Here is a 27628-nt window from a genome sequence, read left to right as displayed (position 1 = left end):
AGCATTGAATCTTCACTAGGTTGCAGTTCCATGGGAACATTCCCGGTACTTTACCCAAGTGGTAATATTCATATTTAGTCTTCAAATACGGCGACGGTGGAGTCTAACTCCTTATTTAGCACTCACCTGTATTCATGCCTGCAGAGATGTCTGGTTATTTTTTAACCATAACATTTGATACCAGTTGGAACTGTCTTCTCTCTCCTGTTTTCTTTGCAAAAGTCAAAGTAGTCTGGTGATTGGGTAACAGTGGTGTCTATGGCTCGGTCATTCATGGGATCATGAAATTGGAAGAATCCCCAGCTCAGGGCTGTAAATAATCAGTGAAACTATTTAGAATAGCACATTCTTGGTTAATTATCAGAGGCTAGTCACGAGAATTTCAAAAAGGAGCAGATATCTATATGATTCCTTTCTTGACGTTTGAAGCAGACAACTTGTGTTTTGCCTTGTCAGGGATGATTGGTCAGTTACCACTCCTGATCTTCCATCTACAGATGCTGTGGGGTGATGATGGCATAGCAGTTTTGTCACTGGGCAACTAATCCAGACACCCAGGCCATACTCTGGACACCTGGGCTTGGATCCCACCATGGTGGAAGGTAGAATTCCAATTTTACCAAGTCTGGGACTAAAAGGCTGATGAGCATTAAACCATTGTCAATTATTATAAAAACCCAACTTGTTCACAAATGTCCTTTAGTGAACTAAATATTTCCTGCCTTCTTTACCCAGTTTGACTTACCCAGACCTACAACAATGTTACTGATTTTTAACTGCTCTTTGAAGTGACCTTACAAATTATACAGTTATATCAATCGCTAGAAAAGAATGAAGCCAGATGGATTATCTGGCATTGACCTAGACACCTGAAGTGATTGTGGCAAACTCATCCTTGTTGGCATTGTAAAGTCTGCCATACTAACATCTGGAGCTAGCGCCAAAATAGGGCAAGCAGTCTTACAGGCTTACAGCTTGACTTACGGAATTGTAACTTCAAGATAATATTCCAGAGAACACCTTCACCATTCCTGAACGTGTCTTGTCCCACCAGCAAGACAAATCCAACAGACGTTGCGGTACAGTGGTATGCATTTGAGAGGGAGGTGCCCTGGGATTCCTCAGTATTGACTCCAGCCCCCATGAAGTCTCAACTCATCAGGTCAAACATGGACAAGGAAACCTCCTGCTGATTTCCATAGATGGACTTTGCTGATGATTCAGCAAACATCCGCTGGAGGAGGGGTCTGAGGGTGGCAAGAGTGTAGATGTCCTCTGAGTGAAGAAATTCAATATCCGCCATGAAATGTGACTCAGCAATGCAACTACTGACTGAATTGGTCAGGTCCTGTTGGCCATTGCTGCTAGACTGGTTTACAGCAGGTGGTGAAGGACCCAACAAGAAGTATCAATAGGAGTGACTGTTGCACAGTCCTTGTGGAGGCAAAATCCTATTTTCACATTGAAGATGCCCTCCATGATATTGTGTGGCAATATCACTGTGGTATTTGGGATAGATTTTGAACATATCTTGCAAATCAAGAGTGGGCATCCATGACGCAGTGTAGATCATCAGCACAGGAGAAGTGAACACCATCACAATCTGCCTTCCCATTTCCTGGCATAACCCCCACTCTAGTACTGTCAAGCCAGAGTTCAAAACCCTTACCACCTGATGCCTGGAGGAAGAATGCCTTATATTCTGCCTTGGGACTCTCCAATCACACGTGATCAATGTGGATTTCAACAGTTTCCTCATTTCCCCTCCCCCCCCACTTTATCCCAGTCCCAAGCCCCCAACTCCGTACCACCCTCTTGATCTGTCCATCACCTTTCCCATCTATCCGCTCCACCCTCCTTTATCACGTATCACCTTCTCCCCACCTTCATCTACCTATCACATTCACAGCTACTTCCCCTCAACCCCAACCCCCCCTCCCATTTATTTCTCAGCCCCTCGGCCCACAAGCCTCATTCCTGATGAAGGGCTTATGCCCGAAACGTCGATTCTCCTGCTCCCTGGATGCTGCCTGACCTGCTGTGCTTTTCCAGCACCGCACTCTTGAAGCCAGAGATCGACCTTGGTTCAGTGAAGAATGAAGAAGGGCATGTTGGGAGCAGCATCAGGCGCACCTAAAAATAAGGTATATCAGCTAGTGAAGCTACAATATTGGACTAGCTGCATGCCAAACACCACAAGCAGCAATTGATAGACAGACAGACCGAGCCAAGTCGTTTCACAATCAATGGATCAGATCTGAGCTCCGCAGTCCTGACATATCCAATCGTGAATGGTGATGAGCAATTAAATATCTCTCAATAAATGCTGGCCCAGCCAGCAAAGCCCACACCACCTGAATGAATTATAAAAAGTACACTCTGTGATTTTCTTAGTTTTCTCCCCATTAAATATGTGTTGAGCATCTGTACCTTTCAGAGATTCACTTGCTGCATGGTGCCAAAGACAGATCATGAAATCAATCACACTTTCTGTGAAACGGGGAAGTTGCAAATGTGTGGATTTGCTGTCAGACTTCTGAGCAAGGCTAGGATTTTTCCTGTTGTGATGATCCAGCCACATATCAAGAGCACCTGCAAAATGAATTTGGGAATGTTTGATTTCGGTTATTATTCCAGATGTTTCTCTGGCTATTTCCATCTAGCTGGCAAAGATTTGAGGCATTGCTTTGTTTTAAATTTAAAAAAAATTACTTAAATCTTTTATTTAGTAAGACAGTGTCACGAAGCATTTGGAAAGTTAAGAGTGCGTTGGGTTACTTAGCCAGAGTTGAAAAAAGCTATCGTGAGACTTAATACCACCTTGGCCAAACTGTTCTTGCTGTTCAATCAGTTTGTCTGCTTCAAAAGGAACCTTCATGGATTAGTGGGGATAGGGATAAAGTAATAGGAATGATCCCAATCTAAGGAATGGTTGGTTTAAATTAAGCTTTGAAAGAATGATATAAGGAGTGGCAGTAAGCATTGCTCTGAGGTAGATAAAGTACTAATTAAGATAGATAAGTGTAACTAAAACATCACTTAAAAAATTAATCAGGTCAGGATTAGGCAGTATAGGATAGGCAGTTAAATCAGCGATCCATGTTTGGAATATCTCCACATAGAATTATGATTGCTTGAGAAAGTACTAATCTATTTGAGACTCAGTGGTCTTTTTCAATCTGAAATGAATGGTGTACGTTTCTGTATTTATAACAACATAAAAGTAGGAACATTGTCCACTCACGATGAAGGGTACTATTGACAGCACCATTAAACAATTAGTATTGTTACGTTCTGTTCCAGTCACACTGTTCATACTGTTCCATTACATTTTCTTTCTTTCTTCTTGTTGCTTGTCTAAAATCTATGCTATGCTTTTTTTCCATCCTTGTGTTGCAAGGATTTTCGCAATTGGCAGAGACAGTTTGATTTTTTTTCCCCTTGTGCGACATTAAGTCCACATTGAAGACAGACCATTTGTAGCCCACATTATAAACCCAAGAACCAGTAAGTGAGGGACTCCTCACTCCACTTTGACGGAGTGAAGCCAAATGTATTGGAGTCAATCTTGTTTTGAACAGTGATGTCATGTAATCATAAACACTTTGTCATCGACCTTTATTAAATATATGTATCCAGTAACAATCCCTATAGACCCAGGAAATAGTTAGAACTTATTACTCCATCATAAAAAAATTGCCAGATCTCTGTTAACGTAGGAGTAGAGAAAGCTGCATGCCAAATATTTTCCTTTTCTGGCAGTGGTTCGGACAGCTATACAACAAAGCAGAGAGGTCTAATTCAACCTTTGGTTTAGTTGCATTTGGATTAGAGAGTTCTTACTGGAAGATGATAAATATGATGAAACTGTCATATTTTCCTTTGAGCTTTCCAAATACTATTTTCCTATAGTTTGTCACCTTGATACCAATAATTCTAGAGTATTTCTTAGAATTTGTAATCGTATTTTCTTCATCCATTTTATTTATTCTCTCAGGACCTCATGCAGTACACGTAACAGACAAGTTAACCTGTTGATGTGAAACTCCTTTTGTTCTATTGTAATGAAGGTGGTATTTTGTGTTCAGAATGTAATAACATGAGATAAGAACTCATTTGTAGGACTATGTTAGCTATTTTTGCTGGCCGTGGCATAGTCAAGAAAACAATCTTTATTCTCTGTGTTTATAGCATGCCAGCAGATCTTGTAGGAAGTAAAAAAGAACAAACAATACAAGAGTAGCTGTTGTCTTTATGATTCCTTGAGCCAGTTCCACCAGTCAAGAAAGTCATGGTTGGTGTACCTCAATTCTATTTTTCCATCTGATTGTCACATTACTCGAATCCCTTGCCTTCAAAAATCCATGATTTTTGTCACGAATATACTCAAGAACTAAGGGGGCCACAGATCAGTAGGGTCGAGGTTTTTTAAAGTGAATTTGGAAATGAAGCACTTTTAGCTCATCTCAGTCCAAATTGGCCAGCCCCCATCCTGAGATTGTCACCTCGAGCTCCAAAATCTTCAGGAAGGGAAATAGCCTCTCAGCATCTCTAGCTACATTACTATTGGCAAATTGCATGCACAATATAACACTAGAGACATTGGGTTGTGTTATAGCAAAGAGATTATAATGACGACACACTTTTGCTTGCAGCCAGTTAATGAGGTACATTGGGGACAGCACCAGACAATTGATTTGATTGGGTCCTCAAGGACAAAGCTGTTCAACTGGGTCTGCAGCATGTGGTCAAGGAACCAACAAGAGGGAAAAACGTACTTGATCTCATTTTTATCAATCTGCCAGCTGCAGATGCATCTGTCCATGACCATATCGGTAAGAGTGACCAGCACACAGGCCTTGTGGATACAAAGCCTTGTTTCACATTGAGAATACCCTCCATCATGTTGCGTGGCACTATCACTGTGCTAAATGGGAGAGATTTCCAGCAGACCTAGCAATTCAAGATCATGAGATGCTGTCGGTCATCAACAGCAGCAAAATTGTACTCCACAATCTGTAACCTCATGGTCTGGCATATCCCCGACTCAACCATTACCATCAAGCCAGGGGATCAATCCTGATTCAATGAAAAGTAGAGGAGGGAATGACAGGAGCATCAGGCATATCTTAAAATGTGGTGACATGGTGGCTCAGTGGATGGCACTGCTGCCTTACAGAGCCAGGAACCCAGGTTCGATTCCAGCCTTAGGCGACTGTGTGGAATTTCACATTCTCCCCGTGTCTGCATGGGTTTCCTCTGGGTGCTCCTGTTTCCTCCCAATGTCCAAAGATGTGCAGGTCAGGTGAATTGGCCATGTTTAATTGCCCATAGTGTTCGGTGCATTAGTCAGAGGGGAATGGTTGGTTACTCTTTGGAAGGTCAGTGTGAACTTCTTGGGCCGAAGGGCCTGTTTCCACACTATAGGGAATCTAATCTAATCTAAAATGAAATGTCAACCTGTTGAAACTATCAAACAGAACTACTTCCATGTCAAACAGCATAAGTAGCAAGTGATAGACAGACAGAAATAAGCGATTCAACAAACAATAGATCAGATCTAGCCTCTATAGTCCTGCCTCATCCAGTTACAAATGATGGTGAACAATTAAACAATTCACTGGAAGGGGAGGGTCTACAAATATCCCCATCCTCAGTGATGGAAGAGCCTATCACATCAGCAAAAGACAAGGCTGAAGTATTTGTAGCAATCTTAAGGCAGAAGTACCGAGTGAATGATCTATCTCAGCTTCCTCCAGTGGTCCCCAGCATCACAGATACCAGTCTTCACTCAATTCAATTCACTCCTCACGATATCAAGAAATGATTGGAAGAACTGGATACCGCAAAAGTTATGGGCCCTGACAACATTGCAGCAATTGTACTGAAGACTAGCCCCAGAACATGCTGCTCCCCTAGCCAAGCTCTCCCAGAACAGTTACAACACAAGCACTCACCCGACAATGTGGAAAATTGTCCAGGTGTGTCTTGTACACAAACAGCAGGACAAATCCAACATGGCCAGTTACCGCCCTGTCAGTCTACTCTCGATCACCAGTAAAGTGTTGGAAGGGGTCATCAAGAGTGCTATCAAGCAGCTCCTGGGAAAAAGTGAGGACTACAGGTGCTGGAGATCAGAGTTGAGAGTGTGGTGCTGGAAAAGCACAGCAGGTCAAGCAGCATCCGAGGAGCAGGAGAGTTGATGTTTCGGGCATAATCCCTTCATCAGGAATGACCTTATTCCTGATGAAGGACTGCTGAGCAAAATGTAGATTCTCCTGCTTCTCGAATGCTACCTGCCCTGCTGTGCTTTTCCAGCATCAGACTCTTGGCTATCAAACAGCACCTGCTCAGCACTAACCTGCACAGTGACGTCCAGTTTGGGTTCCACCAGAACCACTCAGCTCCTTTGTTCAACCATGGACAAAAGAGCTGAATTCCAGAGTGAGGTGTAAGTAAAAGCCCTTGACATCAAAGCTGCATTCAACCGATTGTGGCATCAAAATTGGAGTCAATGTGTATCGGGGGGCAAACTCTCCACTGGTTGGAGTCAAACCTGGAACATGGGAAGATGGTTATGTTTGTTGGAAACCAGTCATCCCAGCTCCAGGACATCTCTGCAGGAGTTCCTCTGGGTAATGTTGTAGGCCCAGCCATCTTCAACTGCTTCACCAATGACTTTCCCTTATTCATAAGGTCAGAAGTGGGAATGTTCGCCAATGATTGTACAATGTTTAGTATCATTTGTGACTCCTCAAATACTGAAGCAGTCCATGTTCAATGCAACAAGATCGGGACAATATCCAGGCGAGGGCTGACAAGTGGCGAGTAGCATTCGCAACACACAAATGCCAGGCAATGACCATCTCCAATAAGAGGCAATCTAATCACCACCCCTTGGCATTCAATCATAGAATAATAGAATCCCTACAGCGTAGAAACAGGCCATTTTGCCCAACAAGTCCACACCGAACCTCTGAAGAGTAACCCAACCAGACCCATTCCCCCTAACACTATATTTACCCCTGACTAATGCACCTAACTGACACATCCCTGAACACTATGGGGATTTTAGTCTGGCCAGTTCACCTAACCTGCACATCTTTGGACTGTGGGTGGAAAACCACGCAGACACGGGGAGAATGTGCAAACTCCACACAGACAGTCACCCGAGGCTGGAATTGAACTCGAGTCCTTGGTGCTGTGAGGGAGCAGTGCTAACCACTGAGTCACCGTGCCACCCTTAATGGTGTTACCATCACTGAATCCTCCACTATCAACACCCTAGGGGTTATCATTGACCAGAAACTCAACTGGAATCACCACATAAACACAATGGTTACAAGAGGAAGTCAGAGGCTAGGAATATCATGGTGAGTAACTCATCTCCTGGCCCATTAAAGCCTATCCACCATCTACAACACACAACTCAGGAGTGTGATGGAATACCCTCCAGTTGCCCGGATGAGTGCAGCCCCAACAACATTCAAGTTTGACGCCATCCAGGACAAATTAGCCTGTTTGGCACCACATCAACAAGCATTCAATTACTCTACCACCAATGCTCAGTAGCATCAATGTGTACTATCTACAGGATGCATTCACTCCAGATATTCACCCAAGATCCTTAGACAGCATCTTCCAAAGCCATGTTTACTTACATCTAGAAGGACAAGGACAGCCAGTACATAGGAACACCACCACCCACAAGTTCCCCTCCAAGCTAATCACCATCCTGACTTGGAAATAGTTCACCATTCTTTCACTGTTGCTGGGTCAAAATCCTGGAATTTCCTCCCTAATGGCATTGTGTGTTAACCCACAGCACATGGACTGCAATGGTTTAAGGCAGTTCACCACTACCTTCTTAACGGAAACTGGCGATTGACAATAAATACTGGCCTGGGGATTAGAGTGGTGCTGGAAAAGCACAGCAGTTCAGGCAGCATTCGAGGAGCAGGAAAATCCCTTTGGATGCTGCTTGAATTGTTGTGCTTTTCCAGCACCACTCTAATCTAGAATCTGGTTTCCAGCATCTGCAGTCATTGTTTTTACCTAATAAATACTGGCCCAACCAGCAATGCCCATATCCCATGGGTGAATAAAAAACGTAGACAATGTACAATTTAGGAAGATTGTGTGCTTTTACCCAATTCTTTTATGATGTTGGACATAAGTATAATTCCAAAGTTGTGAATTTTCAGTAATTGTTTGGCATAAATTCATATTACTGCTAATTCTAAATTCTGACTTATTCCTCCAAGGAGGCAGATCAAATCTAAGTTCTTGAGAAAGATTCAAGAACCTGGAAACTTTAATTTTCTGAGCAGATTTTCTTGCCCCTTTGCTGATTAGAAGACTGAAGGAGGTCAGGATGTCAACCATGTCCATGCTGTCTCAATGTTGGGGTAATGAACATTAATTCCACTGCCTTGCTTTTTTCTACTAGTCTTGCATCTTCCTCTGCTTTAAGCACTTCTCAAATTTTCAATTAAAATAAAACTTGCCCTGCATCAACAACCCTTGGTTATAAAACATTCCCTGCTTGGACAGCCCTGTGTTCAAATACATTTCTTTGCTAAGTTCCAAGATTGCTAAGGTACCTTGTATTCTCAATCGTTAGCCATCATTTTAAAATTATAATTTCTTAATGCTGACACCCCAAACAGAAACTTTATATTTCATAATCAAATCTGCTATTGACCTTCATTACTCCATTAGATTTAGTTATGCCATCTCAAGCCTTCCCTTGCAAGTGCCAGTTATCTTGATGAATCTGTTGTGCATTCTTTGTGGCTTTGATTTCCTTTCTCTAATAGGTTACACAAAACTATGTATCATATCTCTGACAGTGCTCTCGCTGGTGTTCAATATTAGTTCATCATTACCTTTTCACTGTTGTATTTATCTCACCTATTCACAACCTTTGTGAATAGTTTATGTCACTTTTGAGGAATCATGTCCACTTGGTATATCAACAGAAGGAACTAACTCCTGGAAAATGTTTACGTGAAGTTAAATATGAGCCAGTCTTTGTGTAATTGAGATTGACCAGTGAAAGTCATATGGACCTGCAGTGCCCTCAAAGAAGGAAAGTCACTGATTGAAGTTTAAATAAATAAAGAATTGAGCAATCAAGAAATCTTTGTCTTTTTTATTCATTCATTCACCTTCTCAATGGCTTGGGTTTTGTGCAAAGCCAGTAATAATTGTTTCGTTACTGCTTAGGTAAATCTAATTCTGAATTAGAAAGATTGAATCTCAGTTGAGACTGTTTACATGCAGGCTTTCTTTCACAAAACTTTCTTACGATTGGCTTACACTACAACACATGCAATTTATCAACTAATGTCTGCTTTAAGGAACATTAGCGCGGTAATTTGCTGGTTGCCATAACTTGTTGACTCCAAGCAGATTGATGCAATCATTTATGTTTCAAACCTTTTCTAAACCTGTTGGCAAATTCTAACCTTATTGACAACATAATGGTTAAACCACTCCAGGAAATCTCAACAGTTCTCTGAACGAGTTGTTAAAACACCAAAAGTGGAAGACAGATGACATCGTGCAGAAAATACCAGTGTTAAAGAAAGTTTCAAACTTAAAGCTTTGGTTAAGAACCTGGTGCATCTAACTACTGTCCTGTCCAACTGCCTCTGGAACACTGCGTTCAGTTTGGTCTCATTGCAACAAAGGTTAATTAAGAATATATTGTTTATCCTGGGACTTTGTTATCATCGAGAAGAAAAATGTGGAGCAATTAGCCCTGGGAAATTTCTTCTCTCATGCACTTGGAGATAGGCAATAGATTTTAAAGTTAAGTATTCAAAAGAAACAAAAGCAATGCATTCTTTTTTTGTAAGAAGTGTATAGAATTATAGAATGGATTATTGGCAGAAAAGGAAGATCAGAAAAGAATTTCAAAGTTTCGAGCAAAACTAATTGTTTCTACCCGAGGATATGATTAAAATAAAAGATGGTGCAATAGCTGATGTATTAGTCATAATTTTCAAAGCTCCCTAAATTTAGGAATTGTGCCTCTGGCTTGGAAAATTGTAACTGTCACTCATGTTATTCATGAAGGAGCTGAGAAAGAAATCAAGTTTCTACAGACCTATCAGTTTAACGTGAATTTATGGCGATTACTGGAATCTATTGTCAGAGAGCCAAAGTGATTGAGGGTATAGGCTGAACAAAATGAGTTAAAATGAATTTGTGAAGGGTGAATATCTGCCTCATCCAACTGAAATTTTCGAAGCATTCTCCAGTGTACCCTTTGGTGTATAATGGAATGTTAATTTATATCGTCTATATGAACTTCCAGAAGACATTTGAGAAGATTCTACACATGAGATTACTGTAAAAACATGAATAAGAGCCATGCTAAATTGGAAGCAAACTTGTGGTAATTTTTGCAATGGTTGGACATGACTTGTAAATGTTCTTAAGGGTCTTTGCTGGGGCCACAGTAGCTTGGATGAAGGGCTGCTATAACTACAATTACTTCTATTACTGCAAGTAAATTCCCATATACAGAGCAACTTCAATTATCCAAGCAAGACGGGCAGAGAGTATTTTATTTGGATAACTGATTGTTTGGACAGCAGATAACATTTTTATGGGATCTTGAGATCTTGTTCGGATAATCTGAAATTGATATTTGGGTAACCGAGGTTATTATGTAAGAGTTCAGCAGCAGTGATAGAGCTGAATGAATTCACTTCAATCTTGTCATTTATCTTTCTTGCTATCCAGCAATTCCTTGGTGTTCTCTAGCTCCTGTTCTGGGTACCTCTGAGTGTAGGGCGACAAGGTATTTTAGCTGCTTCCATTCTTCAAGTATGCCCAAGCCTTCGGTGTGGTCTGGAGCCTTGACTCAGTCTGATTGAAGGACTGTAATGCTGAGCAGTTTGTTTCTTTTCCAATTTGTTCCTAAGATTTTATGCCTAGATTTTGTACCTCATTGAATTCTTTGAGGATGTGACAAAATATGTTGATGAAGATAGAGGAGGGAAAGTCTCAGATACAGTCACATAGGTTGGTTAACTCCAGGAAAGGTAAGAGAGGTAGGTACCTAGGGCAGGAGTCTTTTGTGGATATACCCATTTCAAACAGGTATGCTGTTTTGGAAAATGTTGGGCGTGATGGATTGTCAGGGGAACGTAGCAAGAACAGCTACGTTTCTGGTATTGAGACTGGCTCTAATGCAACGAGGGGTAAGGCGGCTTCCAAGAGGTCAATTATGTTAGGAGATTCTGTAGTCCAAGGTACAGACAGACATTTCTGTGGCCAGCAGTTAAAAAGCAGAATGGTGTGTTGCTTCCCTGGTGCCAAGATCAAGGATATCTCAGAGAGGATGCAGAATGCTCTCATGGGAGAGAGGGGCCAGCAAAAGTTCATTGTCCACATTGGAACCAATGATATAGAAAGGGAAAAGATTGAGATTCTGAAAGGACATTACAGAGAGTTAGGCAGAAATTTAAAAAGGAGGTCCTCAAGGGTGGTAATATCTGAATTACTCCCAGTGCTACGAGCTAGTGAGGGCAGGAATAGGAGGATAGAGCAGATGAATGAATGGCTGAGGAGCTGGTGTATGGGAGAAGGATTCACATTTTTGGATCATTGGAATCATTTTTGGGGTAGAAGTGACCTGTACAAGAAGGACGGATTGCACCTAAATTGGAAGGGGACTAATAGACTGGCAGGGAAATTTGCTCAAGCTGCTCGGGAGGATTTAAAGTAATAAGGTGGGGAGGTGGGACCCAGGGAGATAGTGAGGAAAGAGATCAATCTGAGACTGGTACAGTTGAGAACAGAAGCGAGTCAAACAGTCAGGGCAGGCAGGGACAAGGTAGGACTAATAAATTAAATTAATTTAGTGGGTGGCACGGTAGCACAGTGGTTAGCACTGCTGCCTCACAGCGCCAGAGACCTGGGTTCAATTCCCACCTCAGGCGACTGACTGTGTGGAGTTTGCACATTCTCCCCGTGTCTGCGTGGGTTTCCTCCCACAATCCAAAAATGTGCAGGTTAGGTGAATTGGCCATGCTAAATTGCCTGTAGTGTTAGGTGAAGGGGTAAATGTAGGGGAATGGGTCTGGGTGGGTTGCGCTTCGGTGGGTCGGTGTGGACTTGTTGGGCCGAAGGGCTGTTTCCACACTGCAAGTAATCTAATCTAAAAATAAAACTGAATTTATTTCAATGCAAGGGGTCGAACAGGGAAGGCAGATGAACTCAGGGCATGGTTAGGAACATGGTTCTGGGATATCATAGCAATTACAGAAACATGGCTCAGGGATGGGCAGGACTGGCAGCTTAATGTTCCAGGATACAAATGCTACAGGAAGGATAGATAGGGAGGCAAGAGAGGAGGTGGAGTGGCATTTTTGATAAGGGATAGCATTCCAGCTGTGCTGAGGGAGGATATTCCCAGAAATACATCCAGGGAAGTTATTTGGGTGGAACTGAGAAATAAGAAAGGGATGATCACCTTATTGTGATTGTATTATAGACCCCCTAATAGTCAGAGGGAAATTGAGAAACAAACTTGTAAGGAGATCTCAGCTATCTGTAAGAATAATATGGTAGTTATGGTAGGGGATTTTAACTTTCCAAACATAGACTGGACTGCCATAGTGTTAAAGGTGTAGATGGAGAGGAATTTGTTAAGTGCGTACAAGACAATTTTCTGATTCAGTATGTGGATGTACCTACTAGAGAAGGTGCAAGACTTGACCTACTCATGGAAAATAAGGCAGAGCAGGTGACTGAGGTGTCAGTGGGGGAGCACATTGGGGCCAGTGACCATAATTCTATTTGTTTTAAAATAGTGATGGAAAAGGATAGACCAGATCTAAAAGTTGAAGTTCTAAATTGGAGAAAGGCCAATTTTGACGGTATTAGGCAAGAACTTTCAAAAGCTGATTGGAGGCAGATGTTTGCAGGTAAAGGGACAGCTGGAAAATGGGAAACCTTCAGAAATGAGATAACGAGAATCCAGAAAAAGTATATTCCTGTCAGGGTGAAAGGAAAGACTGGTAGGTATAGGGAATGCTCAAAAGAAATTGAGGGTTTGGTTAAGAAAAAGAAGGAAGCGTATGTCAGGTATAGACAGGATAGATTGAGTGAATCCTTAGAAGAGTATAAGGGAAGTAGGAGTATACTTAAGTGGGAAATCAGGAGGGCAAAGAGGGAACATGAGATAGCTTTGGCAAATAGAATTAAGGAGAATCCAAAGTGTTTTTACAAATACATTAAGGACAAAAGGGTAACTAGGGAGAGATAGGGACCCTCAAAGATCAACAAGGCGGCCTTTGTGTGAAGCCGCAGAAAACGGGGGAGATACTAAATGAGTACTTTGCATCAGTATGTGCTGTGGAAAAGGATATGGAAGTTATAGACTGTAGGGAAATAGATAGCGACATCTTGCAAAATGTCCAGATTACAGAGGAGGAAGTTCTGGATGTCTTGAAATGGGTAAAGGTGGATAAATCGCCAGGACCTGATCAGGTGTACTCGAGAACTCTGTGGGAAGCTAGGGAAGTGATTGCTGGGCCTCTTGCTGAGATATTTGTATCATTGACAGTCACAGGTGAGGTGCCGGAAGACAGGAGGTTGGCAAACGTGGTGCCACTGTTTAAGAAGGGTGGTAAGGACAAGCCAGGGAGCTATAGACCAGTGAGCCTGACCTCAGTAGTGGGTAAGTTGTTGGAGGGAATCCTGAGGTGAAAAATGTGGTGCTGGAAAAGCGCAGCAGGTCAGGCAGCATCCAAGGAGCAGGAGAATCGACATTTCGAGCATAAGCCCTCCTTGAGGGACAGGATGTACATGTATTTGGAAAGCCAAGGACTGATTCGGGATAGTTAACATGACTTTGTGCGTGGGAAATCATGTCTCACAATCTTGATTGAGTTTTTTGAAGTAACAAAGAGGATTGATGAGGGCAGAGCAGTAGATGTGATCTATATGGACTTCAATAAGGTGTTCAAAAAGGTTCCCCATGGGAGACTGATTAGCAAGTTTAGATCTCATGGAATACAGGGAGAACTAGCCATTTGGATACAGAACTGGCTCAAAGGTAGAAGACAGAGGGTGGTGGTGGAGGGTTGTTTTTCAGACTGGAGGCCTGTGACCAATGGAGTGCCACAAGGATCAGTGCTGGGTCCTCCACTTTTTGTCATTTAGATAAATGATTTGGATGCGAGCATAAGAGGTACAGTTAGTAAGTTTGCAGATGACACCAAAATTGGAGGTGTGGTGGACAGCGAAGAGGGTTACCTCAGATTACAACAGGATCTGGACCAGATGGGCCAATGGGCTGAGAAGTGGCAGATGGAGTTTAAATCAGATAAATCCGAGATGCTGCATTTTGGGAAAGCAAATCTTAGCAGAACGTATGGTAAGGTCCTAGAGAGTGTTGCTGAACAAAAAGACCTAGGAGTGCAGGTTCATAGCTCCTTGAAAGTGGAGTCGCAGGTGGATAGGATAGTGAAGGAGGCATTTGGTATGCTTTCCTTTATCGGTCAGAATATTGAGTACAGGAGTGGGGAAGACATGTTGTGGCTGTACAGGACATTGGTTTGGCCACTGTTGGAATATTGCATGCAGTTCTGGTCTCCTTCCTATTGGAAAGATGTTGTGAAACTTGAAAGGGTTCAGAAAAGATTTACAAGGATGTTGCCAGGGTTGGAGGATTTGAGCTACAGGGAGAGGCTGGGGCTGTTTTCCCTGGAGCGTCGGAGGCTGAAGGGTGACCTTATAGAGGTTTACAAAATTATGAGGGGCATGGATAGGGTAAATAGGCAAAGTCTTTTCCCTGGGGTCAGGGAGTCCAGAACTAGAGGGCATAGGTTTAGGTTGAGAGGGGAAAGATATAAAAGAGACCTAAGGGGCAATGTTTTCACACAGAGGGTGGTATGTGTATGGAATGAGCTGCCAGAGGAAGTGGTGGAGGCTGGTACAATTTCAACATTTAAAAGGCATATGGAAGGGTATATGAATAGGAAGGGTTTGGAGGGATATGGGCTGGGTGCTGGCAGGTGGGACTAGATTGGTTGGGATAACTGGTCGACATGGATGGGTTGGACTGAAGGGTTTGTTTCCATGCTGTACATCTCTATGACTCTCTGACTCTAAGTGGATGTGATGTATGTGGATTTCAGCAAGGTGTTTGCTAAGATTCCCCATGGTAGGCTAATTCAGAAAATAAGGAGGCATGGGATACAGGGAAAGTTGTCTGCTGAACACAGAATTATCTAGCATATAGAAGACAGAAGGTGGTTGTAGATGGGAAGTATTCAGCCTGGAGCTCGGTGACCAGTGGTGTTCCGCAGGGATCAGTGGTGGGATCTGTGCCCTTTGTGATTTTTATAAATGACTTGGATGAGGAAGTGAAAGGGTAGATTAGTAGTTTGCCGATGACACCAAGGTTGGTGGGATTGTGAATAGTGTGGAAGGCTGTTGTCAGTTGCAACAGGACATAGACAGGATGCAGAACTGGGCTGATAAGTGGCAGATGGAGTTCAACTTGGAAAAGTGTGAAGTCATTCACTTTACAAAGTTGAATTTGAATGCAGATTACAGGGTTAAAGGCAGGATTCTTGGCACTGAGGAGGAACAGAGGGATCTTGGGGTCCGTGTCCATTGATCCCTCAAAGTTGCCACCCAGGTCGATAGGGTTGTTAAGAAGGCTTGTGGTGTGTTGGCTTTCATATGTAGGTGCATTTGGTTTAAGAACTGTGAGGTTATACTGCAGCTCTATAGAGACCTAGTTGGACCACACTTGGACTATTGTGTTCAAGTCTGGCCGCTTCATTGTAGGGAGGATGTGGAAGCTTTAGAGAGGGTGCAGAGGAGATTTCCCAGGATGCTGCCTGGACTGGAGGGCATGTCTCATGAAGAAAGTTTGAGGGAGCTAGGACTTTTCTCATTGGAGCGAAGAAGGATGAGAGGTGACTTGATAGAGGTATACAAGATGTTGAGAGGCATAGGTAGAGTGGATAGCCAGAGATCTTTTCCCATGGCGGAAATGTCTATCATGAGGGAGCTAATTGGAGGAAGGTTTAGAGGAGATGTCAGAGGTAGGTTCTTTACTACCTTTTATCTTATCCTGCTTGGCACTCTTTCCTCATTCCTGAAGAAGGGCTCATGCCCGAAACGTCGATTCTCCTGCTCCTTGGATGCTGCCTGACCTGCTGCGCTTTTCCAGCAACACATTTTCAGCTCTTTACTACCACCTCTGGCATTGCATTCAATGCACCCACCACTCTCTGAATAGAGTCAGATACATTAGGGACATTTAAGTGACTCTTGGATAGGCACATAGATAATAGTACAATGAAGGGTATGTAGGTTAGTCTGATCTTAGAGGAGGATAGAAAACTGGCACAACATTGAGGCCGAAGGACCTGTACTGTGCTGTACTGTTATATGTTCTACACCTTTGTACCTAAAATGGCGCAAAGGACTGTAATGCTGAACATTTCATTTCTTTATTTTTTTAATTCATTCCTAAGATCCTGTACCTGGTACCTTTGTACCTAAGATGGCGCCATAAGTGGTGACTTTGTAAACTTTTCACTGCACTCATTGAGTACATGTGATAATAAACCAAATTCTAATTCTAATTTTTCTTGGATCTTCTGCCAAACCATTGATACAAGCCATTTTATTCTGTCATTCTTGGCTTTTTTGCATGCTGAGTGCTCCTAGTGTATCATAAATCTAAATATGTCTTGCTGTATGGCGGTCCTGTTGCTCTAAAGTCACTTGAGTTATAAAGGATGAAGAACTTTGTGTAGTTAAATTTGCAGGTGACATGAAGTGTGATGTGTGAATAAGAGACATAAATTAACTAAATGAGTCACCAAAACTAAGATGAGGTTCAACGTGATAGAAGTTTGACATTATCCACTGCTGGATAAGTAAAAAATGGCATATGGGAGTATTTTAATAATGTTGAGAGCTTTGGAACCCAAGAATTTACAGTAGGAATAAGCCACTCAGTATTTTGAGCCTTTCAAGACAGTCATAGCTGATATTATTGTGACCTCAAACCACACTGTCTACCTTACACCACCTCCCCCCCACAAAACCTTAGGCTGCCTGGTTGAGCAAATATCTGTTTAACTCAGCTTTGACTCACTGCTCTCTGTGAATGACAATTTCACCGAGCAGAAAAGGTACAAAATATTATTGAGGAAACTAATGGTATGTTGGAGATCTTGTGGCACGATGGGTAATATCTCAATCTCTGAGTCAGCAGCTCGCTTTTGGATGGCACAGTGGCTCAGTGGTTAGCACTGCTGTCCCGCCAGGGACCCAGATTTGAATCCAGCCTTGTCTGTGTGAAGCTTGCACACTCTCCCCGTGTTTGCGTGGGTTTTCTCCAGGTGCTCCGGTTTCCTCCCACAGCCCGAAGGTGTGCAGGTCAGGTGAATTGGCCATGGGAAATTGCCCATAGTGTTTAGGGATGTAAAGGTTAGATGCATTAGTCAGGGGTAAATATGGGGAAGGGAATGGGTCTGAGTGGGTTACTTTTCAGAGGGTCTGTGTGGACTTGTTGGGCTGAAGGGCCTGTTTCTGTCGGGATTCTATTAAAAGCTGTAGGCTATTTCCCACTGTAGGACTTGATGGCCAAGAAAGGGGTGTTTGTACTGCAACATTGGGTTTGTTCCCATTTTAGTTATAATTAGGGCAGCAAGGTGGCTCAGTGGTTAGCACTGCTGCCTCACAGCACCAGGGACCTGGGTTTGATATCAGCCTCAGGCGACTGTGTGGAGTTTGGACGTTCTTCCTGTGTTTGCGTGGGTTTCCTCCAGGTGCTCTGGTTTCCTCCCACAATCCAAAGATGTGCAGGTCAGGTGAATTGGCCATGCTAAATTGCCCATAGTATTCAGGGATGTGTAGATTAGGCATATTAGTAAGGGTAAGTGTAGAGTAATAGGGTAGGGGAATGGGTCCATGTGGATTACTGTTTGGAGGGTTGGTGTGAACTTGTTGGGCCAAATGGCCTGTTTCCACACTATAAGGATTCTGTGAATGTCACTTTGCCCTAACTGTGGTGAAGATCAAAATGCAGTGGGTCAGAACTGTGCTCAGACAGAACTGAAGACTAAGGAGAAAGATGCATCAGATTTAATCTCAAAGAGATCACAATTCACGAATGAAAAGGTGGTGCTTTTAGTTGTATAATGCCTTGGTCGAGAAGAACCAGGAGTAATTTTTTCAGGTTTGGACACATGACCTCAGGAAATGTATACACAGAAGGGATATGCCACAGATTCACCAAAGCAATGCCAGGGTTTAAAGGGTTACAGTTTGAGGATTTGGTTTGAATTTTGTCAAGAAATGTCAAAAGTTGGTGCAACTGTGATGTTTCAGACAATAAAGGGGTTCACCAGGTTTGATTCAGAGGGCTTTGCCATCTGCGAAGTGAATCCAGAACAAGAAGGGATAATATTACAACTAGAATTAACTCATTTAAATCTTTTCACACAAAATGTAATGAAATTTTGGAACTCATTCCCCAAAAAAAAGAAATACCTGGAGATTCTGGGTTAATGTAAATTTACCCAACTTTAGGCGACAGATTTTTCCTGGGAAAGGGTATCGCTGGATACAGAGCGAGAATGTGTAAATGGAATTGTGGCACAAATTACCCATGAGATAAGCAAATGATAGAACAGCTTTGAGAAGCTCAGTAACCTACTGGTTTCTGGTAAAACATTCAGTAAAACCCCAATAGCACTTAGGGGACAATTGATTTTGTCTAACAGTTTGAAAAACAAACTCATGACAGCTTTGGAAGGTCAAGATGGATAACTAGCATTGTCCGGCTTACGTATTACCATGTTTCTGTCAAAGCAATAATAAACTGTTATTGAAGTACATTAAGAGCATATTCTTCTTTGTGGTGCTGGTAATTTCTGTTGTATTTTACTAACAAATTGTTTCCTTATAACTGTAAACTGTAACTCAGAATTATCATCAAAGTGCACTTAGATAATAAACCATTGAATTCATTGTTGTAACAAATGTCCTAATTTAAGCTATAGATAAACAGTCACTAGATCAGAAATATGCCCCCTATAGGAAAGGTGGACTGGAAGATGCCTAGCTTTCTCAGTAAAAAATGAGTTGCTAATGAACAGCAGTTTTCAATCTCCACATCCCTGCAAATTTGGAGAGGATTATTGATAAGCAAATAAGTAGACCACTTGCCCATTATTCTTTGAAAGGATGAGTTCTATTTCCGGTGATCTATAATCAGTATGTCGATTGGCATTCTGTCCCCAGGAACATGGAAATTGAAATAAGATCCAACAGATTGGTGCTTTCTGCTGAAGCGAATAATCTCTCATATTACATGGTTTGAAAAGACTGCTTTTGATAAAGTCCCACATAGGAGGTTAGTGAGCAAAATTAGGGTGCATGGTATTGGGGGCAAAGTACTAACTTGGATTGAAAGTTGGTTGGCTGATAGGAAACAAAGAATAGTGATAAACGGCTCCATTTCGGAATGGCAGGCAGTGACCAGTGGGGTACCGCAGGGATCAGTGCTGGGACCGCAGCTTTTTACAATATATGTTAATGATACAGAAGATGGTATTAGTAATAACATTAGCAAATTTGCTGATGATACTAAGCTGGGTGGCAGGGTGAAATGTGAGGAGGATGTTAGGAGATTACAGGGTGACCTAGACAGCTTAGGTGAGTGGTCAGATGCATGGCAGATGCAGTTTAATGTGGATAAATGTATGGTTATCCACTTTGGTGGCAAGAACAGGAAGGCAGATTACTACCTAAATGGAATCAATTTAGGTAAAGGGGCAGTACAAAGAGATCTGGGTGTTCTTGTACACCAGTCAATGAAGGTAAGCATGCAGGTACAGCAGGTAGTGAAGAAGGCCAATAGTATGCTGGCCTTCATAACAAGAGGGATTGAGTATAGAAGCAAAGAGGTTCTTCTGCAGCTGTACAGATGAGACCACACCTGGAGTACTGTGTGCAGTTCTGGTCTCCAAATTTGAGGAGAGACATTCTGGCTATTGATGGAGTGCAGCATAGGTTCACGAGGTCAATTCCTGGAATGGCGGGACTACCTTACGCTTAAAGACTGAAGCGACTGGGCTTGTATACCCTTGAGTTTAGAAGACTGAGAGGGAATCTAATTGAGACATATAAGATTATTAATGGATTGGACACTCTGGAGGCAGGAAACATGTTTCAGCTGATGGGTGAGTGCCGAACCAGAGGACACAGCTTAAAAATACGGGGTAGACCATTTAGGACAGAGATGAGGAGAAACTTCTTCACCCAGAGAGTGGTGGCTGTGTGGAATGCTCTGCCCCAGAGGGCAGTGGAGGCCCAGTCTCTGGATTCATTTAAGAAAGAGTTGAATAGAGCTCTCAAGGATAGTGGAATCAAGGGTTATGGAGATAAGGCAGGAACAGGATACTGATTAAGGATGATCAGCCATAATCATATTGAATGGTGGTGCAGGCTTGAAGGGCAGAATGGCCTACTCCTGCACCTATTTTCTATTGTAATGTGTTTCTTCTTCCAAGCCTGTTGAGAGACCATGCTAGATTTACTAGTGGTGGGTAAGATCTGAAATGGCCTCATTGGAGAGGTGCCTAACCATAAATATCAAAGAAATATGAATAGAAAAGAGCAACTAATGCATCAATTTAACTTTCATATCGGATAGTGGAGCACAAACCTTGCCATTAATTCAAAAGGCCTTTGGATTCTGTTTCATGAGTACCGTGGGTCACACGGTCCTTTTAAAGCATGTAATTGTGTGGAAGGATGCACTATTTCTGATTTGTAACAATGTCATGTTTAATAGGCACTAATTCTTTCCTTATTATTTACAGCTATCGTAGTCAGGTTTCTGACCAAGAGGTTCATCTGGGAATATGACCCCACACTGGGTGAGTGATGTTGATATTAATATTAACAGATAGTGACAAAAGAACTCCAGAGGTATTTCACATAGACAAAGTGTCCTGCAGGACAGGGTGCACCTGATATTTGTGGAAGGCTTGGGGGATTGAAACAACAGGGAGAGGAAGAGATGCCAGAGACCCCTCACCTTAGTAAGAAATGGCTGGAGCATGTTTGAATTGTTCGTTCTCCATTTCCCAGACAAGCAGCTTGCTGAGTAACGGCAGGGAGTGGAGGTAGAGAGAAAGCAGTGATAGGGGGTTTTGAGGGAATGGGGGGAGGGGGGAGGTGGAGGTGTACATGCAGATAGAAGCACAGGTCACGGGAGAAACTAGAGCACAGATCAGGGGAAAGTTATCTTGGGAGAGCCAAATGGATCTAATTTTGTTCTTCCTGACTCTCAAACAGTGTCAGAGAGGCTCAATCCGGCCTTTACCACCACTCATTAGCATCTAGCTGTCCTGAACTTGGGGAATTCTGGTCTGCAATTGTTCAGTAGGAAAGGCTGTTAAAATGTTGAGGTACGCATGCCATTAATGAATCCGAATTACAGGCTTGCCTCAAGAGGGCTGGTTGGTCACCCAACCTCTATTAAAACCTGGGGATTGGTCGGGGATGTGGGTTCTGGTTGAGCTTCAAACTTTTTCACTTATAATTTCCCAGACCCATCTCATAAATCCCCTATCACACCCAATGGACAGACTTTACTATCACCCTGGTGACAATTTTGTTGGGGAGATCATTTAATCGACTGGAAGCCGGACTATTTACAGATGTATCCCATCACCACTGGCTGAAGACTAGCAGCAAATGGGGACGTCACAACGCAGGAGCACAATAATCAAGCGGTGTCAGGTTTGCTTTGGGCTTTCAGGAGACGTCTCGAATGCAGTGTCTGGTCAAGAAACAAACATTGAGGGGGGGCCATCATCAGTTCTCGTATTTCAGACACCCTTCACTCACCTTGTCCAAGCCAGCCACCACTTCCCTGCATCCCACCATGCCTAATCCTGGCTTCACTCACTTGTAACCTGAGTGCATTGCTGGTCTTAAGCCTTTGGCGGGTGCATTACCAGGAGCAACCACCACTTCTGGCAGCATTGAAGGATGCTGGATTGATGTTGGGTCAGGAGGTTTGGCTGTTTAATCCTATCCCTAGTAAAGCCCAGTTAAGTGTCTGATGGGCCCGTACTTTTGGCAGCTTTTGGCTTTAGGGTGTAGCTTTGCTCGCTGAGCTGTAGGTTTGATATCCAGACGTTTCATTACCTGGCGAGGTAACATCATCAGTGGTGACTTCCAAGTGAAGCGAAGCTGTTGTCTCCTGCTTTCTATTTATATATTTGTCCTGGATGGGGTTCCTGGGATTTGTGGTGATGTCATTTCCTGTTTGTTTTCTGAGGGGTTGATAGATGGTATCTAGATCTATGTGTTATAGATACACATAGATCTAGATACCATCTATCAACCCCTCAGAAAACGAACAGGAAATTACATCACCACAAACCACAGGAACCCCATCCAGGACAAACATAAATAGAAAGCAGGAGACAACAGCTTTGCTTCACTTGGAGGTCTCCACAGATGATGTTACCTAGCCAGGTAATGAAACATCTGGATATCAAACCTACAGCTCAGCGAGCAAAGCTATACCCTAAACCTCAACCTAAGCTACAAACCTTCACAAAGCTTTTGGCTCTCTTGACATGAAATTCTCCCAGTGTCATTGTTTGGTGAATTGTACTGACAGCTTTGAGGAGTATACGACTTGATGCATTCGCCTTTTGTCTTCGGAATTTGGATGCCTAACTTTATAACATGGATAGACTGTGACTGAATCTCTCCCTATGAGCTTTAACAATTCTACATGAATTGATTTGAGCAGTATTTATTCAATCCTAAAATGGTTCCAGACAGAATTAGCTATCTTTTGTCACAGGTTGTCAACATTGTTTCTTTCATTTCGAGGTTTGCAGGAGTCATTTCTTTGTTAGTATGAATGATACACCAGCGTAGAGGGATGTGCTGTCCAGAATTTCCAGTGGGAACTGGTTGTTGTCTTTCTGCTTAGTATCTGAGATGTTTGATATATACACCTGCCCATTTCCAGGAATTAAAGAGTGTTTATTTTTGCAGGAAAATGTAAGCGTAGAACAGAATAACCTAAGGGAAGAAATAAATGGCCAGGAAATAAAAAAAACATGCAAAGTGAGAGGAGCTGTTATTAAAAATGAATTGGCCTCTGCCTGTGTAATAATGAACACAATGTTCACGATACCAGGGGAACTGGAGGCAATAATCTATTGTGAGGAATTGGATATAATAGGGACGACTGAGACACGACTGCTGGAGGAAAACAAATAAGATTGGGAATTAAACATTGCAGGGTGTAACATATTTAGGAAGAACAGGAAGAGAGAACGTGGAGGCGGAGTAGCCGAATACAGCTCAGTACTTATTAAAGGTAACATATTTGCAGCAGGAGCATTGTGCATATAAAAGACAATAAAGGATCAATCACACTGGCAGGGATGGTTTAGAGAATGGTGAAGGAAGAAATGTCCAATTGAATTAAGGAAAGTATTAAAAAATAGTAAAAGATTAATCATGGGAGTTTTCAATTACAATAGAGTTGATTGGCCAGCCAAAGTAAATAAGGGGCTGAGGAAATAGGTTTCTAACAATCTGTAGAAGATTACTTATAACCCAGCATTTAAGGAGCCTGGCAAAGGAGGATTAAGAATGCAGAATGAATTAGGATGGATGAGGGAAGAAAACATGGGGAATATTTAGGCAATAGTAATCATAATATAACAAACTTTAGATTATCAGTTGAAAAGGACATGAGCAAGATGTAAGATAATAGATTATATGAAAATATGATTTTGAGGATTTGGGATTGTAACTTTTAAGAATAAAATAGACCAAGATTTTAGCAAACAATGACATAAAACAACTATGAAAGACATTATCAAATACGTACAGTTTAGGAAAATAAAGAAATCAGATTTTCCTAAACAACAGCTCCCATAGATGTACATAAAGACATAACAGATACTGAAGGAAAGGAAATGAATGTAGTGCTTGTCGCACTGACAGGAAAGAGGATGCCAGAGGAGAATGTGAAATAACTAGGAGAAAAGTAAAGAAAAGCAATAAAGAAGACAACAATGAACTATGAAAGTAAATTATTGTGAAACATAAAACAATATTGTAAAAATATTTTTCAGGCACATAAATAAAAGACAGAAGTTGGGGTGGGAGTAGGGCACTAAGAGATGAAGAAAATAACATTATAGACTTCATTATTTAGTGGAGGACAGATGAGATGTGCATGAATTCAGAAGATGGGACTGGAAACAATGAAAGGGAGTTGATGGACTCGTGGTATTATCACTTGGCTGTTAATCCAGAGACTTGTGTTGTGTTCTGGGGACCTGTGTTCAAATCTTGGGCATGACAGGTGGTGGAATTTGAATTCAGTTTTAAAAATCAAAGTCTCCTGATCATGAAACCAATGCGTGATTGTCAGGGAAAACCCATTCATTTTGCTTTCACAAAGGAAGCTTCTGTCCTTACCTGGTCTGGCCTACGTGTGACTCCAGCACCGTAACAGTGTGGTAACCCTTAAGTGTCCTCTGAGCAATAAATGCTGGCCGAGCCAGTGATACCGTCATCCTGTGAGTGAACACGAAAAATGTGATATAATCACACTTACATCAAATAATCAATCAGGAAGGCAGCTATGAAGTAAAATATTTGGCTGAAACCTGTGGTCTGGATGGATTGTATTTGAATATTCTTGAGGAATCTAGAAAAGACAAAGCAGAGCCATTGCTACGCATATTTAATAATTTGTTGGGAAAAGGTGTTGTGCCAGATGATTGGTGGATAGCCAACATAATATCTATACTAAGAGTGACAGAACTTGGCCAGTCAACTTAAGATAATTTGGATGAAAAATAGCTGGAATCCATCTAAAGGAGATGGTTTTAAGAAAAAAAGAAACTTTTGAACGAAAAAAGTAGTCAGCATGGATTCTAGAGGGAATTCTTGCATGACCGACAATAATTGGATTATTTGGAGTGGCTGCAGAGAGTATAGGCAAAGTTTAATGCATTAGATACTATTTATCTAGATTTGAAGCCATTCAGAAAAGGTTCACTCGACTCATTCCTGGGATGAAGGTCTGTCCTGATGAAGTAAATTGAACAGATTGGTACTTTACTCATTGGAGTTGAGAAGAATAGTTGATGACCTTACTGAAGCATATAAGATCCTGACCATATAGTTGGAGCATTCTGCTTGGAGGAAAGACTAGAACTAGGGGATAGTGTGAAAATAAGAGAGGAGCTCAGGGATGAAGATCGTTGGCCTGTAAAGTTCTCCTGATAAAAAGGTGGGTTCATAAAATTTAGTCAAAGACTCATTTAGATAGATTTTTCATAGACAGGCAAATCAAGTGTTATTGGGAGTTGAGACCACAACCAAATCTGACTAAATGACAGAAAAGATTTGAAGGGCTGAATGGCCTATTCCTGCTGCCATGTCTGAAATCCTTTTCCCAAACAGCCTTCTGCAAGGTGCCGCACAGATTAGATGAAAGTTTATGGAATTTGGGACCAAGTGGAAGAATGGATGGATAGTTGGTAACAGAACAGAAAGGATACAACTGATGGTGGAGCAACGTTTTAGCAGTTTATGTGAATGACTTCGACTTCAAAATCAAAATTTCTCATCAGAAATCACAAATACCACTCAGGCATTTGGGCATGGTGGGGTTTGGGAGATGGGAGGAGATCTGAAATACAAAGGATGCCAGTGATGAATTATAAGGCAGCCAAAATAAACTTGCAGAATTGGTGTGTAATTTGAAGATCCTGTCAATGCAGTCAAGTTTGAGGCATTGCATTTTGGTAAGAAAAATAAGGAGGTCTGATATTACTTGGAAGATATGAATCTAAATGGGATAGAGGAACTGAAGAATCATAAAGTACAAGTACACAAATCATTACAAGTAGCGATGCATGTCAATGAGGCCAAACAGAAAGCAAACCAATATTGCAGAATTTATTTCTAGAGGAATCAATTTGAAAAATGAAAATGTTATGTTGATCTGATATTGCACCTTGATTAGTCTGCACTTTGAATACTGTGTACGGTAATCTGTTTGCCATATTATGAAAAGATGTAGAGGCAGTAATAATAAATAACCAAGTGAAGGAGAAGGGAACAGAGGTAACACTGATCAAATTAGATAAAGAAGAATGAGGAATGCGGACTGGTTAAATGTTGGCCTGTTTCTTTGTAATTCTGTGTAATGTAGTGCATTGTCAGATCTGTCAGATTACCATATATTTGCAGTTGTGTTAGAGGTTAATCTAAAGCCATTTTGCCCTTTGGTTGATTGAGGGGGAGTGTTGACTGGAACAATGGGGAAATTCTTGGTTTTTCATTGCCTAATAGCATTCATGTTCAACCTGGAATAGAAGGATAGAACAAGTTAGCTTACTTCACCTGAAGGACGGAACCTCTGTAACACCTTAATGCTGCACTGAGTGTCAGTGTAGGTTCTGTTGACTTCTCCACCTCCTGATGCTGCCTGGCTTGCTGTGTTCTTCCAGTGTCCTGCCCGTCTACTTTGAATTCCAGCATCTTCAACTTTTTTTGTCTCTAATCAAGCATAGATTCTAAGACATATTATTTTCACCTGTTGGCTGAATCTTATTACTTTCTTTTCTTGCCAAAGTGCAAATTGCATTGGGCTTTTTGGGGGACTTTTCGCCCCAACTTGCCTCATTAACTACCTACTTCTCGCCATGGAAACTTTGGTCTGATTCCAGCCACATCTTACTGCATGCTGTTCCAGAAACCACTCAGTAGGTATCTCCTGACAGATGGGCGTTCTCTGTGCCTACACCATCTTTAGAAGACCTAAGCAAATGGAGGCAGTCTGGCATTGCCCCTAATTAGCAAGGAAATGGTACAGCAGCCTCAAAAACTACACTGCTCGTGGTACCCAGCAGGCAAGGCAGCCGCACACATTACCGCAGAAGGTGAGTAATACTGCACCACAACATCATGAGCCAGGCCGCCTCCATTCATTCAGCTTCAGCCTCAACATGTGCATCAACTTTGTGAAGGTGCTGAAATAAAAGCAAAATACCGAGGAAGCTGGAACTCGGAAATAAATACAGAAAGTGCTGGTGAAACTCAGCCAGTTGTTAGACTATGGGTGACAGGGTGGCTCAGTGGTTAGCACTGTTGCCTGACAGTACCAGGGACTTGGGTTTGATTCCAGCGCTGGTTGACTGTGTGGCGTTTGTACATTGTCCCCATGTCTGCGTGGGTTCCCTCTGGGTGCTCTGGTTTCCGCCCATAGTCCAAAGATGTGTAGGTAAGTTGGATTGGCTATGGTAAATTGCCCAAAGTGTGTAGGGATGTGCAGACGAGCTAGATTAACTTTGGTAATTAGGGGGATAGGATGGGAGCTGGGAGGTCCTTCAGAGGGTCTGTTCAGGATTCGGGTTGAATGGCCTCTTTCTGCGCTGCAGAGATTCTATGGTCTGACAGCATCTGTGGGGAGAAAAACAGTGTTAATAATTTCAGTCTGATTTTATTGTGATGGTGGAGTAGTGGTGACAGAGTAGTGTTGATAGTGGAGTGATGGCAATGACAGCAG

The 27628-nt window shown here is 42.2% G+C and overlaps 1 protein-coding gene across 2 annotated transcripts in view; it reads left to right on the top strand.

The window, feature by feature from the left end:
• The window catches only part of rerg (RAS-like, estrogen-regulated, growth inhibitor), an 87614-nt gene that overhangs the window by 38254 nt on the left and 21732 nt on the right, over positions 1 to 27628 (top strand). For both annotated transcript variants that reach the window (XM_043713541.2, XM_043713543.2), the window contains exon 3: positions 20880 to 20936. In XM_043713541.2, coding sequence (XP_043569476.1) covers positions 20880 to 20936 — 57 coding nt within the window. The remainder of the gene's footprint in view (positions 1 to 20879; positions 20937 to 27628) is intronic.

This window comes from Chiloscyllium plagiosum, unplaced genomic scaffold, assembly GCF_037043375.1.
Source record: "Chiloscyllium plagiosum isolate Xiang-an unplaced genomic scaffold, Cpla_swu_hap1 HiC_scaffold_23, whole genome shotgun sequence".
In the NCBI taxonomy this organism is placed as follows: Eukaryota; Metazoa; Chordata; class Chondrichthyes; order Orectolobiformes; family Hemiscylliidae; genus Chiloscyllium; species Chiloscyllium plagiosum.
This window is presented reverse-complemented; position numbering and strand designations above follow the sequence as displayed.